Source organism: Mustelus asterias, chromosome 29 (genome assembly GCF_964213995.1).
Source record: "Mustelus asterias chromosome 29, sMusAst1.hap1.1, whole genome shotgun sequence".
NCBI lineage: Eukaryota > Metazoa > Chordata > Chondrichthyes > Carcharhiniformes > Triakidae > Mustelus > Mustelus asterias.
The window spans coordinates 18149048-18166997 of NC_135829.1; the positions used below are offsets into that span (position 1 = coordinate 18149048).

Below are 17950 nucleotides of genomic sequence, written 5' to 3' on the forward strand. Positions count from 1 at the left end.
TCAAGAAGTCGGCTCACCACCACCTGCTCAGAGGCAATTAAGAGGTAGTGATTGGTAGGCTAATAGGACTAAAGTAGACAAGTCCCCGGGCCCGGATGGAATGCATCCCAGGGTACTGAAAGAAATGGCAGAAATAATAGCAGATGCGTTGGTTGTAATTTATCAAAATTCGCTGGACTCTGGGGAAGTGCCAGCTGATTGGAAAACAGCTCATGTGACGCCAGTGTTTAAAAAAGGAGGTAGACAAAAGGCAGGTAACTACAGGCTGGTTAGCTTAACGTCCGTAGTTGGAAATTGCTGGAATCCGTCATTAAAGAAGAAATAGCAGGACACCTGGAAAAAAAATGGTTCGATCAAGCAGATGGATTCATGAAGGGAAAGTCGTGTTTGACGAATTTACTGGATTTTTATGAAGATGTAACGAGTGCAGTTGACAGAGGGGAACCGGTGGATGTGGTGTTTTTGGATTTCCAGAAGGCGTTCGATAAGGTGCCTCACAAAAGGTTGCTGCAGAAGATTAAGGTACACGGAGTTGGGGGTAAAGTGTTAGCGTGGATTGAGGATTGGCTATCTAACAGGAAGCAGAGAGTTGGAATAAATGGGTGCTTTTCTGGTTGGCAGTTGGTGACTAGTGGCGTGCCGCAGGGATCGGTGCTGGGGCCTCAACTGTTTACCATATACATAGACAATCTGGAGGAGGGGACCGAGTGTAGGGTAACAAAGTTTGCGGATGACACAAAGATGAGTGGGAAAGCGAATTGCGTGGAGGATGCGGAAAGTCTGCAGAGAGATTTGGATAGGCTAAGAGAGTGGGCGAGGATCTGGCAGATGGAGTATAACGTTGACAAGTGTGAGGTTATCCACTTTGGAAGGAATAAAAGTAAAATGGCCTATTATTTAAATGGTGAAAAATTACAACATGCTACTGTGCAGAGGGACCTGGGGGTCCTCGTGCATGAATCGCAAAAACTCAGTTTGCAGGTGCAGCAGGTGATCAAGAAGGCAAATGGAATGTTGTCCTTTATCGCGAAGGGGATGGAGTATAAAAGCAGGGAGGTCTTGCTGCAATTGTACAAGGTACTGGTGAGGCCGCAACTAGAGTACTGTGTGCAATTTTGGTCCCCTTATTTGTGGAAGGATATATTGGCCTTGGAGGGAGTACAGAGAAGGTTCACCAGGTTGATACCGGAGATGAGGGGGTTAGCTTATGAGGAGAGATTCAGTAGATTGGGCCTGTACTCGTTGGCGTTTAGAAGGCTGAGGGGAGATCTTATAGAGACATATAAGATAATGAAGGGACTAGACAGGGTACAGGCAGAGAGATTCTTTCCACTTAGAAAGGAAACAAGAGCTAGAGGACACAGCCTCAAAATAAGGGGGAGTCAGTTTAGAACAGAGTTGAGGAGGAACTTCTTCTCTCAGAAGGTAGTGAATCTCTGGAATTCTCTGCCCATTGAAGCAGCAGAAGCTACCTCGTTAAATATGTTTAAGCCGCAGGTAGATAGATTTCTGATCAATAAGGGAATTAAGGTTATGTGGAGCGGGCGGGTAAGTGGAACTAAACCACTATCAGATCAGCCATGATCTTATTGAATGGCGGGGCAGGCCCAAGGGACTAGATGGCCTACTCCTGCTCCTATTTCTTATGTTCTTATGTTCTTAATTAAAGATGGGCAGTAAATGCTTGCCTAGCAAGCAATACCTACATCCCACAATTGAATAAAAAGAATTAATGACCTTGGAGTGAAGGAACTCCTAGGTAGCAGCAGCCACAATATGATTGAATCTTGCATCCAGTTTGAAAGGGAAAAGAGTAGATCTGAGACTAGTATTTTAAACTTAATTAAGAGCAACTATGTGGACACAAAAACTGAGCTACTTGTAGTGAGCTGGGACACTAGGCAAGGGGATAGATCAAAAGAGAAGCTGTGGCAAACACTTAAGGGGATATTTCCAATGTTCTGACTATAAAGAAAATTTGAAAGAGGACCCACCATGCTTGTTTAAGTAAAGAATTTGAGGAAATGATCAAACTTGAGGAAAAGACATACAACTGTGCAAAGATGAGTGGCAGGCCAGATGATTGGTCAGAAAATAAAGAACGACAGAGAATGACTAAAAGGTTAATTGAGAAAAAGAAATAAGAGTATGTTAGGAAATAGATATCATTTGACGTAATTTATATTTGTATTGGTCTGTAGTTTTAGTTTTAAGTTTAAGCTTAATTTTTATTTCTGAAATTGAGTATTAAGGACCGGAGGTTTAGTTTTAGTTTAGACGATGCCTACATCTTAATGATGATTTATGACTCTAAAGCAAACACAGACGTGTGAAAAACTATGTTGTTGCTTAGCAACCAGGTGCCCACAGAGATGGCAAAAGCAGTTGCAGGTCTGTTGGTGATTCTGCTCTGAGATGCAGGAAGCAGTTTAAGTCACTCTCCAGCAAGACATGAAGGGAAACTGCAGAGAACAAGCCCCAAACTATAGAACAGTAAAGTCCCAAAACCAGGGAGAAGGACAGAATGAAGTTCCAAGAAGACCTTCTAATCAAAGGGAGAGAACAGGAACCTGGAAAGGGTCCTGTTAAGTGAAGTGAAGAGTGGGGAGCAAAAGAAATGCTGCAAATTGCAGATCAAGGATAATACAGGTTGCGAGAAGCCAGAGATCCAAGGAGACCAAAAGGATGGTGACTCCTTACTCAGGGCCTCTGAAGTAGTGGTATTCTATTGGCACACCTGGGGATCTGAGAGACTGCATGAGAGGCAAAGCTTGAAAGCAAGTGGGTGGTTGTAGAGGGTTGTTTTTCAAATTGGAGGCCTGTGATCAGTGGTGTGCCTCAGGGATCGGTGCTGGGTCCACTGTTATTTGTCATTTATATTAATGATATGGATGAGAATTTAGTAGGCATGGTTAGTAAGTTTGCAGATAACACCAAGATTGGTGCCATAGTGGATAGTGAAGAAGGTTATCTAGGATTGCAACAGGATCTTGATCAATTGGGTCAGTGGGTTGACGAATGGCAGATAAAGTTTAATTTCGACAAATGCGAGGTGATGCATTTTAGTCGATCAAACCAGGGCAGAACTTACTCACTTAATGGTAAGGCGTTGGGGAGAGTTATAGAACAAAGAGATCTAGGAGTACAGGTTCATAGCTCCTTGAAAATTCAGTCACAGGTGGATAGAGTGGTGAAGAAGGCATTCGGCATGCTTGGTTTCATTGGTCAGAACATTGAATACAGGTGTTGGGACATCTTGTTGAAGTTGTACAAGACATTGGTAAGGCCATAAGACCATAGGAGCAGAATTAAGTCTGCTCCACCATTCAATCATGGCTGATTTTTTTTCTCATCCCCATTCTCCTGCCTTTTCCCCATAACCCCGATCCCCCTATCAATCAAGAACCTATCTTTCTCTCTCTTAAAGACACACAATGACCTGGCCTCCACAGCCTTCTGTGGCAAAGAGTTTCACAGATTCATTACTCTCTGGCTAAAGAAATTTCTCCTCATCTCTGTTTTAAAGGATTGTCCCTTTAGTCTGAGGTTGTGCCCTCTGGTTCTAGTTTTTTCTATTAGTGGAAACATCCTCTCCACATCCACTCTATCCAAGCCTTGCAGTGTCCTATAAGTTTCAATAAGATCTCCCCTCATCCTTCTAAACTCCAACGAGTACAGACCCAGAGTCCTCAACCATTCCTCATACGACAAGCTCTTCGTTCCAGGGATCATTCTTGTGAACCTCCTCTGGACTCTTTCCAAGACCAGCAGATCCTTCCTTGGATATGGGGTTCAGAACTGCTCGCAATACTCCAAGTAGGGTCTGACCAGAGCCTTATACAGGCTCAGAAGTACATCCTTGCTCTTGTATTCTAGCCCTCTCAACATGAATGCCAACATTGCATTTGCCTTCCTAACTGCCGATTGAACCTGCATGTTAACCGTAAGAGAATCTTGAACAATGACTCCCAAGTCCTTCTGTGTTTCTGATTTCCTAAGCATTTTCCCATTTAGAAAATAGGCTATGCCTCCATTCCTCTTTCCAAAGTGCATAACCTCACACTTTTCCACATTGTATTCCATTTGCCACTTCTTTGCCCACTTTTCTAACCTGTCCAAATCCTTCTGCAGCCCCCTGCTTCCTCAATACTACCTGTCCCTCTACATATCTTTGCATCATCTGCAAATTTAGCAACAGTGCCTTCAGTTCCTTCTTCCAAATCGTTAATGTATGTTGTGAAAAGTTGTGGTCCCAGCACTGACTCCTGAGGCATATCACTAGTCACCGGCTGCCACCCTGAGAAAGACCCCTTTACCCCCACTCACTGCCTTCTGCCAGTCAACCAATCCTCTATCCATGCCAGGATCTTACCATTAACACCATGGGCACATAATGTATTTAACAGTCTCCTATGCGGCACCTTGTCAAAGGCCACATTTGGAATACTATGTACAGTTCTGGTCACCCTATTATAGAAAGGATATTATTAAACTAGAAAGAGTGCAGAAAAGATGTATTAGGATGCTACCGGGACTTGATGGTTTGAGTTAGAATGAGAGGCTAGATCATAGAAATCATAGAAACCCTACAGTGCAGAAGGAGGCCATTCGGCCCATCGAGTCTGCACCGACCACAATCCCACCCAGGCCCTACCCCCACATATTTTACCCGCTAATCCCTCTAACCTACGCATCTCAGGACTCTAAGGGGTAATTTTTTTTTTTAACCTGGCCAATCAACCTAACCCACACATCTTTGGACTATTTTCTCTGGAGTGTAGGAGGCTTAGGGGTGATCTTATAGAGGTCTATAAAATAATGAGGGGTATAGATCAGCTAGATAGTCAGTTTTCCCAAAGATAGGGGAGTCTAAAACTAGAGGACATAGGTTTTAGGTGAGAGGGAAGAGATACCAAAGTGTCCAGAGGGGCAATTTTTTCACACAGAGGGTGGTGAGTGTCCGGAACAAGTTGCCAGAGGTAGTAGTAGAGGCGGATGTAATTTTGTCTTTTAAAAAGCGTTTAGACAGTTACATGAGTAAGATGGGTATAGAGGGATATGGGTCAAACGCGAGCAATTGGGGCTAGCTTAGGAGTTTAAAAAAAAGAGGTGGCATGGACAAGTTGGGCTGAAGGGCCTGTTTCCAAGCTGTAAACCTCTATGACTCTAAGTGGTACTCCAGGGCAAAGGAATACCAGAAAGAGAGGATGAAACCCTGGACGTAGTTCCTTGGTGAAGATATCTGAGAGAAAGCGTTGTTAGGGAGAAGAATCAAAGGCACGTTCTTCGAGAGTGGAGATTGGAAACTGTCATGTGGTAGACAGAGTTTGAGTGAGATCTGGTGGCTCAGAGTGTGACAAACATCTGACAGGAATTGATGTGATTGTTTTGGATGGCAGCTATCACTTGGTTTCAGAGTGTGTTGTATCTGACCACAGATTTCCTATTGCTTTACATGGACTGTGTAATTACTGAGAACATTAGAGTATAAGATAAATTTTGTAACTTGTGTGATCCTTACAAATCTGTATATATCTCTGAAAAGGTACAGTTGAGGTGAAGGAGTAGTGAATTATATTCATGTTTTCTTGTTTAATGAATGCTTTATTCTTTTGCTCAATGCCCATCAGCAGTCTCTCTGATTCTGTTCAATAGCCAGTCTCCATTTGTCTAAACAAAAAATAAAAGTTAGGATCTGTCAAACCATGTTCCACCCTGGGTTCTGACTTTTCTGGTAGAAACATCAGCTGGGATGATAACAGGTATGAGAGGAAGCTAGCTAGAAATGTAAAAATGGATACAAGTATTTACAAAGGAAAAAAGTAAAATGAGTGACAATGGGGAGTTAATAGTAGAAAATAAGGAAATGGTGAATGAAGTAAAAACATACTTTGCCTTCACTATAGAGGAGATGAAAAAGCATTCTAGTCATAGCTGAAAATGAAGAGGGAAACTTGATGAAATTACAATCACTAGAGAAACAGAAAACTGATGGAGCAGCCGGCTGTCAAGTATTTGATTTGATTTGTTATTATCACATATATTCGTATACAGTGAAAAGTATTGTTTCTTGCACGCCATACAGACAGCATACCGTTCATAGAGAAGGAAACAAGAGAGTGCAGAATGTAGTATTACAGTTATAGCTAGGGTGTAGAGAAAGATCAACTTAATGCAGGGTAGGTCCATTCAAAAGTCTGACGGCAGCAGAGAAGAAGCTGCTCTTGAGTCAGTTGGTACATGACCTCAGACTTTTGTATCTTTTTCCCGACTTAAGAAGGTGGAAGAGAGAATGTCCAGGGTGCGTGGGGCCCTTAATTATGCTGGCTGCTTTTCCATGGCAGTGGGAGGTGTAGACAATGGATGGGAGGCTGGTTTGCATGATGGATTGGGCTACATTCATGACCTTTTATAGTTTCTTGTGGTCTTGAGCAGAGCAGGAGCCAAACCAAGCTGTGATACAACCAGAAAGAATGCTTTCTATGGTGCAGCTGTAAAAGTTGTTGAGAGTTGTAGCTGACATGCCAAATTTCCTCAGTCTTCTGAGAAAGTAGAGGTGTTGGTGGGCTTTCTTAACTATAGTGTTGGCATGGAGAGACCAGGACAGGTTGTTGGTGATCTGGACACCTAAAAACTTGAAGCTCTCGACCCTTTCTACTTCATCCCTGTTGATGTAGACAGGGGTATGTTCTCCTCTACGCTTCCTGATGGTCGATGACAATCTCCTTCGTTTTGTTGACATTGAGGGAGAGATTATTGTTGCCTCACCAGATTCTCTATCTCTTTCCTGTACTCCGGCTCATTATTGTTTGAGATCTGACCCACTGTGGTGGTGTCGTCAGCAAACTTGAAAATCAAGTTGGAGGGGAATTTGGCCACACAGTCAAAGGTGTATAAGGAGTATAGTAGGGAGCTGAGAACACAGCCTTGTGGGGCACTAGTATTGAGGATGATCGCGGAGAAGGTGTTGTTGCCTATCCTTACTGATTGTGATCTGTGGGTTAGGAAGTTTGGGTTCTGGTTGAATTCGCCCTAGGATCTTGCTTGGCTAATGAGGTAGTAGATGTTGGTGTTAATTTTCCAAGATTTGAAGATGCTGGATCCATCAGACTGGAAAGTAACAAATATAACCCCTCCATTTAAGGAGAGAAGAAATTATAGGCCAGTTATTTTCATTCTGTCATGGGGAGGATCTTCAAGGAAGTTATAGCTGGGCACTTGGAGAAACTCAAGATAATAAGAAAGAGTGAACATGTTTTTTGAAATGGAAATCATGTTTAACCAATTTATTGGTGTTCTTTGAAGGAGTAACATGCATTGTAGATAAAAGAGGACATGTTGTACCTGGATTTCCAAACAGTATTTGATAAGGTCATAGAATCATAAAATCCCTGCAGTGCAGAAGAAGGCCATTCGGCCCATCGAGTCTGCACCGATCACAATCCTATCCAGGCCTTATTCCCGTAACCTCAAGCATTTACCCTAGCTAGTCCCCCTGACACTAAGGGGCAATTTAGCATGGCCAATCAACTTAACTCGCACATCTTTGAACTGTGGGAGGAAACTGAGCACCCAGAGAAAACCCACGCAGACATGGGGAAAATGTGTAAATTCCACACAGACAGTGACCCGAGGCCGGAATTGAATCCGAATCCCTGCAAAGCAGCAGTGCTAACCGCTGTGCCACCATGCCACCATGTAAGGTGCCATATCAAATTTTATTATGGAAAATACAAGCCATGGTGTAGAGTGTAATATATTAGCAGGGTTAGAAGATTGGCTGACAGAATACAGAAAGTATACGTAAATCTGTCTTTTTCTGATTGGCATGATGTGATGAGTAGAGTCCCTCAGGTGTCTGTGCTGGGGCCTCAAATTTTTTGCAATTGATGAGAGGAGTGAAGGCATAGTAGCTAAATTTACAGATGACACAAAGGTAGATAGGAAAAATGTTGTGAGGAGGATGTAAGGACGTTGCAGATGTATGGGAGTGAGTGAGCCAAATCTGGAATATGGAGTATAATCTGGGAAAATGTGAAGCTGTTCACTTAGGCATGAAGAATAAAAGCTGTGCATCACTTAAACAGAGAGCAGCCATAGAGTTCCAAGGTGCGGAGAGATCTCAGTATTCTAGTGCATGAGTCACAAAGTGTTAATATGCCAGTGCAGCAAGTAATTAATGGAATGTTATCCTTTATTACGAGAGAAAGTTAACATAAAGTAAGCAATGTTGTGCTTAGTACAGAAGGACATTGGTGAGACCACATGTCAAAGGTAGTGTGCAGTTTTGGTCTCCTTATGTAAGAAAGGATGTAAATGCGTTGGAGGCAGTTTGAAAGAGATTTACTAGATTGATGTCTGGAATGATTGGTTGTCTTATGAGGAACGGTTAGGCAGACTGGACTTGTTTCCATTGTAGTTTAGTGGAGTAAGGGTTGACTCGATTGAAATAAATAAGATCCCGAATGGTCTTGACAAGGTGAATGTGGGAAGGTGTTGCCTCTTATGAATGAGTCCAGAGTTAGCGGGAGCTGTTTTAAAATTAGGGGTCGCCCTTATAGAACAGAGCTGAGGGCCGGTAAAATCATGAGAGCTGAGAAATCAGGATCACACCTGACTTCTCAACTCACGCGATCTTACAAGAGCCATATTTCCGGTACAGTCAGCCTCTTGCCGGAAATGGGTGAGAGGCTGAATAAATTATTTAAATGTATCTAATGCTAATTTAAATGGTATTAACGAGCCTGATGCTGAATTGTCCAGGCTCACTTGCCTTCATGGCCTCGCCAGGAAATGTTCTCTCCAGCGAGGAAAGCAGTGGCTCCTCATGAACGGGGAATAGTCGTGTTGCCCTCACTGATAGAACCAGAGGCCGTTGAGGCCCCCTGGGGAGGCCAAGGGCAAGGGGAGTGCCCCTTGGGCAGTGCCAGCCTGGCACCGTGGCACTATCCACCGGCAGTGCAGGGGGCGGGACGTATGGGGGCAGGACCTGTGGTGAGCGGGGTTGATGAGGCTGGGTCCTTGAGTGGGGCGGGGCCAGGCCAAGGCAACACATTGGGGTGGGAGAGGGCCCCACTGCCACTCTGCAGGCGATCGGTATTGGGGGGACCCGATGCTATCCTGCAGGCGAATCGGTATGAGGGGAGGGGGAGCGGAGAATGGGGGAACCATGGCCATTCTGCAGGCAATTAGTTGGTGGGGGACGCGATCAATCTGGGCGGTGGGGACTACAATTTCGGGCATTGTGGGGCTTGCAATCAGCCGTGGGTCCCTGCGATTGCAGGGGTGGGGAGGCTGTGTTCAGGCTGTCTGCAACAGCAGAGGCTTGACAGATCTCTCTCCCTCTGACAGACCTCTGCTGTTGCTATTGTGCATGTGCAGAATCAGACTTCTGCACATGCACAATAGTTCCCTCTGCAGGCTGGCTGGTGAATTAAGCCCCACCCACTGTCTGTAGCAGCTAGAAACGATTTAGCCAATTTTTTCATGCATTATGTACACCAGATTGTGCGTAAAAACTCCCAGAAAACGGATCTGCAACTCTCTCATTTTCACACTAGCTGGATACTTAGAATCATTCTCATAAAACTCCGCCCGAAAAGAATTGTTTTCTCTGAGGGTTGTGCCACTTTGGAACACTGCATAAGAAGGTGATGAAGGCAGGGTCATTGTTGGGAAAGGGAATCAAAGATTGCTTGAATCAAAGGAACGTGAAGCACAAATGATTCAGCCATGATCTGATCAAATAGCAGAGCAAGCTCAAGGTGCTTAATGGCCTACTTGTTCTCCTATTTCATATGTTTGTATGGGGATTGCCATTGACCAGAAACTGAACCGGACTAGCCATATAAAAATACTGTGACCGCAAGAGCAAATCAGAGACTAGGAATGTTGTGACCAGTCGCCTCCTGTCTCTCCAAAGCTTGTCCTATATCTACAAGGCACAAGTCAAAACTGTAGTAGAATACCCCACCTGCCTGGATGAGTGCAGCTCGAACAACACTCAAGAAACTTGACAGCATTCTGGACAAAGTAGCTCATTTGATTGGCACCCCATCCACAAGCAATCACTCCCTCTACCACCAACGCATTGTGGCAGTAGTGTGTGTACTTTCTACAAGATGCACTGCAGAAACTCTCAAAGGCTCCCTAGGCTGCACCTCTCAAACCCACGCTGCCATCTAGGAGGACAAGGGCAGCAGACACATGGGAATACCACCGAAAGATTGAGAACAAAAGATACCAATTTAAGATGATTGCTAAAAGAACTGGAGATGACATGAGGGAATAAAAATGATGCAACGACTGGATAGGATCTGGAAAGTACTGCCTGAGAGTTTGATAGAGACTAGACCAAGCATGGCTTTCAATGAAAATTAAATCTGAAAAGAATTGCAGAGTTGAACTACAGGGAAAAGGTTCGTTAATAGGACTAGGTGAGTTTCTGCAGAAATCTGGCATGGGCATGATGGTGGAAATAACTTCTGAGCTGTATCTATTCTATGATTTCACATCCCTTTATTAGGCCAAATGAAAGAACAAAAGCACTCACATTTGAAGTATTTGTGGAGAAAACACAATTCAGTGCAAACCTAACTCCTTTGTTAAACCAATTACTGTGATTCTGTCTTCATTGTTTTGTCAGGAACAGTTGTGGAACTTTGTCAAAAGACCGGAACATTTAGTTTCTATTATGTTAATCCTTCCAAAATCAGCTATAAAATCAGATCATAAATAATGGCAAACTATTAAGGTAACAGATAGCTAAATGCAAAAAAGTAAATCTGTAATGACCTGAAAGTTTTTGTAACATATTGTTTTAATTTTAGTTCAGTTTATAAAAGTAATTTATAAATTAGAGGTGGATTATCTAGATTTATAATGGACACTTTCTGTCTTCTGGTGTGCACATTCACAGAAAATGTTAATGTGGTTGTAGATTCACAACCTCTTTGGAGCCAAGTCCATAATAGGCTCCGTATAAATGAGTGCATATGTTGTGCCATGCAGATTAATAAAGGAATTCCCTTGTTGGCGTGATATTGAAATACACCAGTTATTGATGTCCACCGGTTTTGATATGTGAATTGATCGGGAACGAGTGGCTGTGGCTGATGGGGATGCACATTTTAAAGCTGATTTCCCAACCTGTCATTTATTATGATTCAAAATCTGGCCCATTTTTAGAACCTATTATGAAATGATGAGCAGTAACAGATGACACATTTGGGATGCGCAGGACGATGCAGCGAATCTATAACTGCTACCTGCGGATATCACTACATTTGCATTCCAATGGTATTAGGTGCCCACCAATGTGTACTCAGTTTCCAAAATTAGGTACTTGAGCATCAGTGCAAAAGCTGAATGCACAAAAAAAACTACCCAGGGAGACTGAATTTCCCTAGGCCTGCTTGCTTTCTGAGGCTCTGAAGAAGTCATACAAACTTAAAATTTTAACTGTTTCTCTGTCCATAGATGCTGCAGACCTGCTAAGTTTTTCCAGCATTTTTTGTTTTTATTTCGTATTAACATACATTACTGTCGAAAGGTTTTCTCTGCATGTTTTGTGAAGTAACATTTAGCCAGTTATAACAACACAGGTATTCTTGTGAAACATCAAAGAATCTATACATTTTAAGATAATAAACCCATACAACATGTATAATAGAAATCATATCCAGAAAGTGTTTCCTCAACAACTTTCATGTTTTATATGTTCAGATTTAGCAGCTAATAATGTTTAGGTAAAAATCTATGAAACTAAATTATTTCAGACGCCTCTCGGCCTTTTGGCTAAGATCAAGTGTAGTATCGACATGCTGTACTTGGTTGAAGTCATAAGGTTACATTGTGGCATCATTTGAAGCAATTTTTAAAAGCGGCATCTCGGCCTTTTGGCTAAGATGCAAATGAGATCAAGCCTTGGAGGAGGTGCTATGCCTACTCCAATCAGCTTGGACCATGTAGATCAAGTCCAAGATAGGAGGTGAGAGCCCTGTCTTGTCAGCTTGGATCGGGAATGTCTCAAGTTGCTGAGACTCTGAATTGGACTTTGATTTGATTGAATTGGATATATAAACAAAAAAAATTATTTCAGATGATTTATTTATCTAGTATGTAATATTAATTTCTTAATCCAATATGTTTCTTGTTTGGAAAAATAGGGATTGACTCTGGTGTTTAAGTGAGTAATGTTCACCAATACCTTTTTTTCCAACAGACAAACAAAGTACTATTGATGCTGAAAATCTGAAATAAAAACAGAAAATCCTGGTAAAACTGGCAGGTCAGGCAAGATCTGTAGCGGATGAAGCAGTTCTGATGAAAAATCATTTCCTGAAATATTAGCTGTTTCTCTGTCCATGGATGCTATCAGACCCTCTGCTTATTTCCAGCATTTTCTGTATTTATTTTAAACTGTTAATATAGTTTTTAAGTAAGGCAGTCAAGGAGGTAGGAGAAGAAAGAATAGAAAGGAGAGTCTGGAAGGCAGAAGAGATTAAATGACAAAAATGACTATGCAGAAAGGCAGAAAGAGATGGGAAGGAGACAAAAAAAGAAACAAAAGATGTGTCCAAGGGAGATGTGCATATGGAAAACTGAATCATTATCAACAGCTTCTATCCAAAAACTCAATAAAAACAAAAAAAAACACAAAGACCAAACAAAATGAGGCAGAGTTTATAATTTGAAATCGTTGAGCTTATTTTTGAGTCTGCAAAAGTGTAAAGGATCGAATTGAAAGATGAGATGCTGTTTATGTTGAACTTTATTGGAATAGTGGAGAAAGTTGAGGACAGAAAGATCAGAGTGGGAGTGGAACAAAGAATTAGTGACAGGCAATCAAAAGCTTGGGGGTCACATTGAGGACTGAATAGTGATGTCCCACTCGATCTAGCTTTGTCTTCCCAATGTAGAGGAAGGGGGGGGAGGGGGAGAGGAAGGGGGGGGTGGGGGAGAGGAAGTCTTCCCAATGTAAAGAAAACCATGCCTTGAGCAGTGAATTCCATTGAACAAAGTACAAGTAAATTAGTATTTCATGAAAGCAAAATGCTGTAGATGCTGGATGTCTGAAAAAAACAGTAATGCTAGGACTACTTAACAGGTCTGGCTGCATTGAGAGAGAAACATACTTAATGTTTTGAGTACAGTATAACTCCTTGAAAATTAACTTGTCACCTCTCAAAGCCCAGACTTATAAAAAGATTACTTCTCTTTACACAGGTGTATTCACTTAGTTTGACGGACATCTCTATGAAGTTATTTTTTTGTGTCAAAGTCTTGATGTTTATTTGCACAGGTTAAGAGGTGTCAAGTGCTTATAGCTTAATGGCGATTGCCAACCAATCAACACTCTCTTCTCATTCTCTATAAATTGTTGTAACCTTTACTGGTGGTTTATCCTGGGTAGCTATCCTGAAGAATGTTAGATAAAATGTTTTAATACTGAATATCTTTTTTCAGCAATATTCGAGTTCTGTGCCACCAGACAACTATTCTAACGCCCTTCTGGCCAGCCTCCCACATTCTATGTTCTGTAAATTTAAGGTCATACAAAACGATGCATCCCCTGTCCCTTGATTTACACAAATTCCCATCCACCAACCACACCTGTGCTTGTTGACCTGCATTAATTGACAGTCAAGCAATGCTTCAACTTCAAAATTCTTCTGCTTGTTTTCAATTCCTACTTTGCCTCAACAATCTCTTTAACCAGCCTGATGTATTCATATAATTCTGGCCTCTTCAGCATCTCTGATTTTATTTACTCCGCCATTAGTGGTGTGCCTTTAGCCACCCAAAACCCAAGGATTTGAGAAGTTCCTCTAAACCTCGCTTTCCTCCTTTCATGTGTTTAAGGGAGTCAAGGGATATGGGAAATTGACAGGAATGTAGATGCCACAATCAGATCAGCCATGATCTTATCAAAGGGCAGAGCAGGTTAAAGGGGCAAAATGGCTTACTCCTGCTTCTAACTTGTGTGTTTGTATTAAATCTAACTCTTTAACCACACTGTTGATTATCTGCCTTAATGACGCTTCACGTGACACAGTATTGCTTTATCATGCTCCTATAAAATGCCTTGGGATATTTTATTATGTTATGGCAGAGTCATCAGGAGTATAGAAACACAGAGGGACCTAGGTGTGCAAGTCCACAAATCCTTGAAGGTGGCAACACAGGTGGAGAAGGTGGTGAAGAAGGCATATGGTATGCTTGCCTTTATAGGACGGGGTATAGAGTATAAAAGCTGGAGTCTGATGATGCAGCTGTATAGAACGCTGGTTAGGCCACATTTGGAGTACTGTATCCAGTTCTGGTCGCCGCACTACCAGAAGGACGTGGAGGCGTTAGAGAGAGTGCAGAGAAGGTTTACCAGGATGTTGCCTGGTATGGAGGGTCTTAGCTATGAGGAGAGATTGGGTAAACTGGGGTTGTTCTCCCTGGAAAGATGGAGAATGAGGGGAGATCTAATAGAGGTGTACAAGATTATGAAGGGGATAGATAGGGTGAACGGTGGGAAGCTTTTTCCCAGATCAGAAGTGACGTTCACGAGGGGTCACGGGCTCAAGGTGAGAGGGGAGAAGTATAACTCAGACATTAGAGGGATGTTTTTTACACAGAGGGTGGTGGGGCCTGGAATGCGCTGCCAAGTAGGGTGGTGGAGGCAGGCACGCTGACATCGTTTAAGACTTACCTGGATAGTCACATGAGCAGCCTGGGAATGGAGGGATACAAACGATTGGTCCAGTTGGACCAAGGAGCGGCACAGGCTTGGAGGGCCGAAGGGTCTGTTTCCTGTGCTGTACTGTTCTTTGTTCTTTGTTTTGTTAAAGATGCCATATAAATGCAAATTGTTGTTGTTAGAGGCAAACAACAGATAGATGCATTTTGGCGAGTCTAAAGTAAACAAAAGGAAGAAAAGAATAATAAACTGTGCTGATATGATTATATCAAGTGGGATGGGTGGAGGTTCACATGGAACATAAATACATGCATGCGATCAATTCTAAGTAATTCTGTACATTTCACTTTTTGCATTTGATCTAACATTGAATTAGCCATTCTAACCAGCTCTTCCTGATTCAGATCCTGTGTAGCTTGTTAATGATTTTTCAATCTGATTGGTGAAGACGATAAACGGTTTATTTGTTTAGTTTAGTCAGGCTAGATGCTCTCTAGAGGGCGCTGCTCTTTTTAGGTTGTTGGATGACAGGCACTTCCAGTGGAAAAGTCCCATCAAATGTCTATGGGCAAAATCTAGCTCATTATATTATTTTGAAAGGGCAAATGACCTTTGTTTTCGCTCTTTCAAATCTGCTTTACTTACTATTTATCCTCACTCATGTTTTTCCATGAGGGCATTGTCAAAGATTTGTATCTTATCACTTCAATTGTTTGTAATGCTTGCAATAATACAATGCATTATCAATTTCCTTTTTTAAAGCATCACAGAAGTTGACTTAGATAGCTTTCCTCTCACTTCCTTGAATATTACTGAATCCAGCTCAATTAACTTCTCTGTGTCTCAGTTGTAATGGCCAAATGCAAAATGAGTGAGAATTTTGACTTATTTTTAGAGACTGACAGATGCACAACACAAAAATCCCAAGAGATCAGTAAAAATAGGAAATGCCACCCAGTTAAACTATAGGCTTGTGTAAGAAATGGGAATATCGCAGTAGTACAGGAGATGAAGGGAGTATGTTTGGAATTTGAAATAGAGATATGTTAGACAAAGTAATTGGAGCTTAATTCAATATTTGGACACGTCACTTCATCTTGGAAGCTAATATAATGACACTATGCTTATGACTATCCAGAAAATATTGTAAAATTTTACTTATTTTCCCACAGCTGAATATCATGCACTTTGCAGCAGTGGACCTGGTATAACAAGTGATGGGAGAGGTAACTGTTCAATGAATTAACTCCTCCTAAAGAAAACATGTTTATTCATATGAGCTATTATTTCATAATGTATTCTATTGCATGCTCTTTCATGTTATGTCATATCTTGGGTTTAAGATAATGTTGATCAGTTTTTTGACCTTCATGCTTGTGGTTATGATGTGATTTTAATCATCAATGTTATGCAACATACAACATTGCTATATACACTATACTCCAGCTTGGTAGCTGTACATTAACATGGACTCAATGAAAAATGTTAAATTAAAATCTCAACGTTTTTGAAGAAACAGTTTTACAGTAGAATTTCAAAAGCAACATCTCACATTCATGTACACTTTTTAAATATAAATTCTGATTCTTTTTGGCATCTGAGGAACGTTAATTTTTGTATTATACTGTATTTTCTTTATTCTTTTAATTCATTCTTGTAAGAATAAAGGAAGTTCTCTTGTGACAAATCCTTTGTTTTCACAGACATCAATGAATGTGCATTGGATCCTGATATTTGTCCTAATGGCGTGTGTGAGAACACTCGTGGCAGTTACCGATGTGTTTGCAATTCTGGTTACGAAGTTGACATATCTGGGAAAAAATGTGTGGGTATGTATATAAAAGGTGGACACTAGAAATTCAATCAAAATGACTCAGTCTAAAAGGGTATGTAGTTATTGATCTTGATTCTTATACTTGTCCAACTATAACTCAGTGATAGAAATATATGGTTTGCAATTTGACATTTAAGCATGAAAGCATTTTTCTCTAACTTATTTCTGAACTTTTAATTTCATGGTCTCTGGTTTCAGATCGATATGATGGGCTTAGTGTGTGGGTGAGAAGAGTTAGCATGCTTCCCACTTCCTTTGTATTGGTTTGCTGCTTATTTTTAGAGCATACTGTTGGCTAGCATCCATGCAAAAAGGAGAACCAAATTGAAATATTTCCCTGCCAATACATAGCCCTTCCATCAGCAAGTCCTCTATTCTGCTTTGCTGCCTTGTGACAGCACACGCAAACTGTGTCCCTCACAGTCATAGGTTAAAACTTCAGAGGAGCTTGGAGGAAGTTTGGCTCCCAGACAGCAGTGTGAAGGCCCACCCGAATGAGGATACGCTTTGGCTTTAATACAAATTCCCTTTCATAGAATAGCTCCACTGCCTTGGAGATAACTTGCGAGAGTTGGAGGCTAAAGGAGTAAACCCTGATAAAATTCTGGAGTGCAGTCCCAAGACGTGCAGTTGTTTAAATCTTTCGGCAAGTCCTGCAACCAAGCCAGTGCCAAACATAATGCTGTGCATTGTTATAAGTCTTATACATTTGCCTTATTGTTACAACCTTAATGCTCCTCTAATATTACTGCTATTGCAATATTAATGTTAACAACACTCTTGTTCCTCCATCTTCTCCTGGTCAAATCCTTGAGGTTAGAAGTTCATGCAGTCTGGAGGCCTTTATAACCCTTCCACATTTGGCTTGCCGATCTGTCATAGGACTGGTAGACTCTACTGGTTCTGGCTCTTGTTGTTGGCTTGGAGGTTGGACTGGCATTTGAGTATGGTTTCACCCATTTCTTCCATTGCTTGATATTAAAACCATCTTCGGACCAATCGAGGAGGTAGAGAGTGGGACCCTGATGTTTAAGCAATCCGGACTGGAGTACCTTGGAGAGGATACTCCAGTTTTGCTGCAGATCATTGACACAACATGGGAGACAGCAGTTACAAGTAACTTGAGTTCTTTAGAAAACAAATGCTACAGGCCATTTCCAGCAATATCGGGGATCAACATGTCCCACTAGACTTTAGCGTCTATACGCAACAAACTGTCCAAATTCATTGCACCAGGCTAACAAATGAAAGATGACAACTTTTTGAATGGCAGGCAGAAATGTCATGACCATGTGCATGGGACTGACAGATGATTTGCAGCTGGCTGATAATGTGCGCAAGACAGCTGTGATCAACATGGGACTTGATGGGCTGAATATTGACAGAGCTTCCCTACAAAGGCAAGGCTTGCCGAGAGTGAATCAGAA

The 17950-nt window shown here is 41.8% G+C and overlaps 1 protein-coding gene across 1 annotated transcript in view; it reads left to right on the top strand.

Annotated features, from left to right (window-relative positions):
• The window catches only part of fbn1 (fibrillin 1), a 413386-nt gene that overhangs the window by 234542 nt on the left and 160894 nt on the right, over nt 1-17950 (top strand). Inside the window, exons 17-18 of the mRNA XM_078200149.1 lie at nt 15862-15915; nt 16393-16518. Of these exons, the coding sequence (XP_078056275.1) occupies nt 15862-15915; nt 16393-16518 (180 nt within the window). The remainder of the gene's footprint in view (nt 1-15861; nt 15916-16392; nt 16519-17950) is intronic.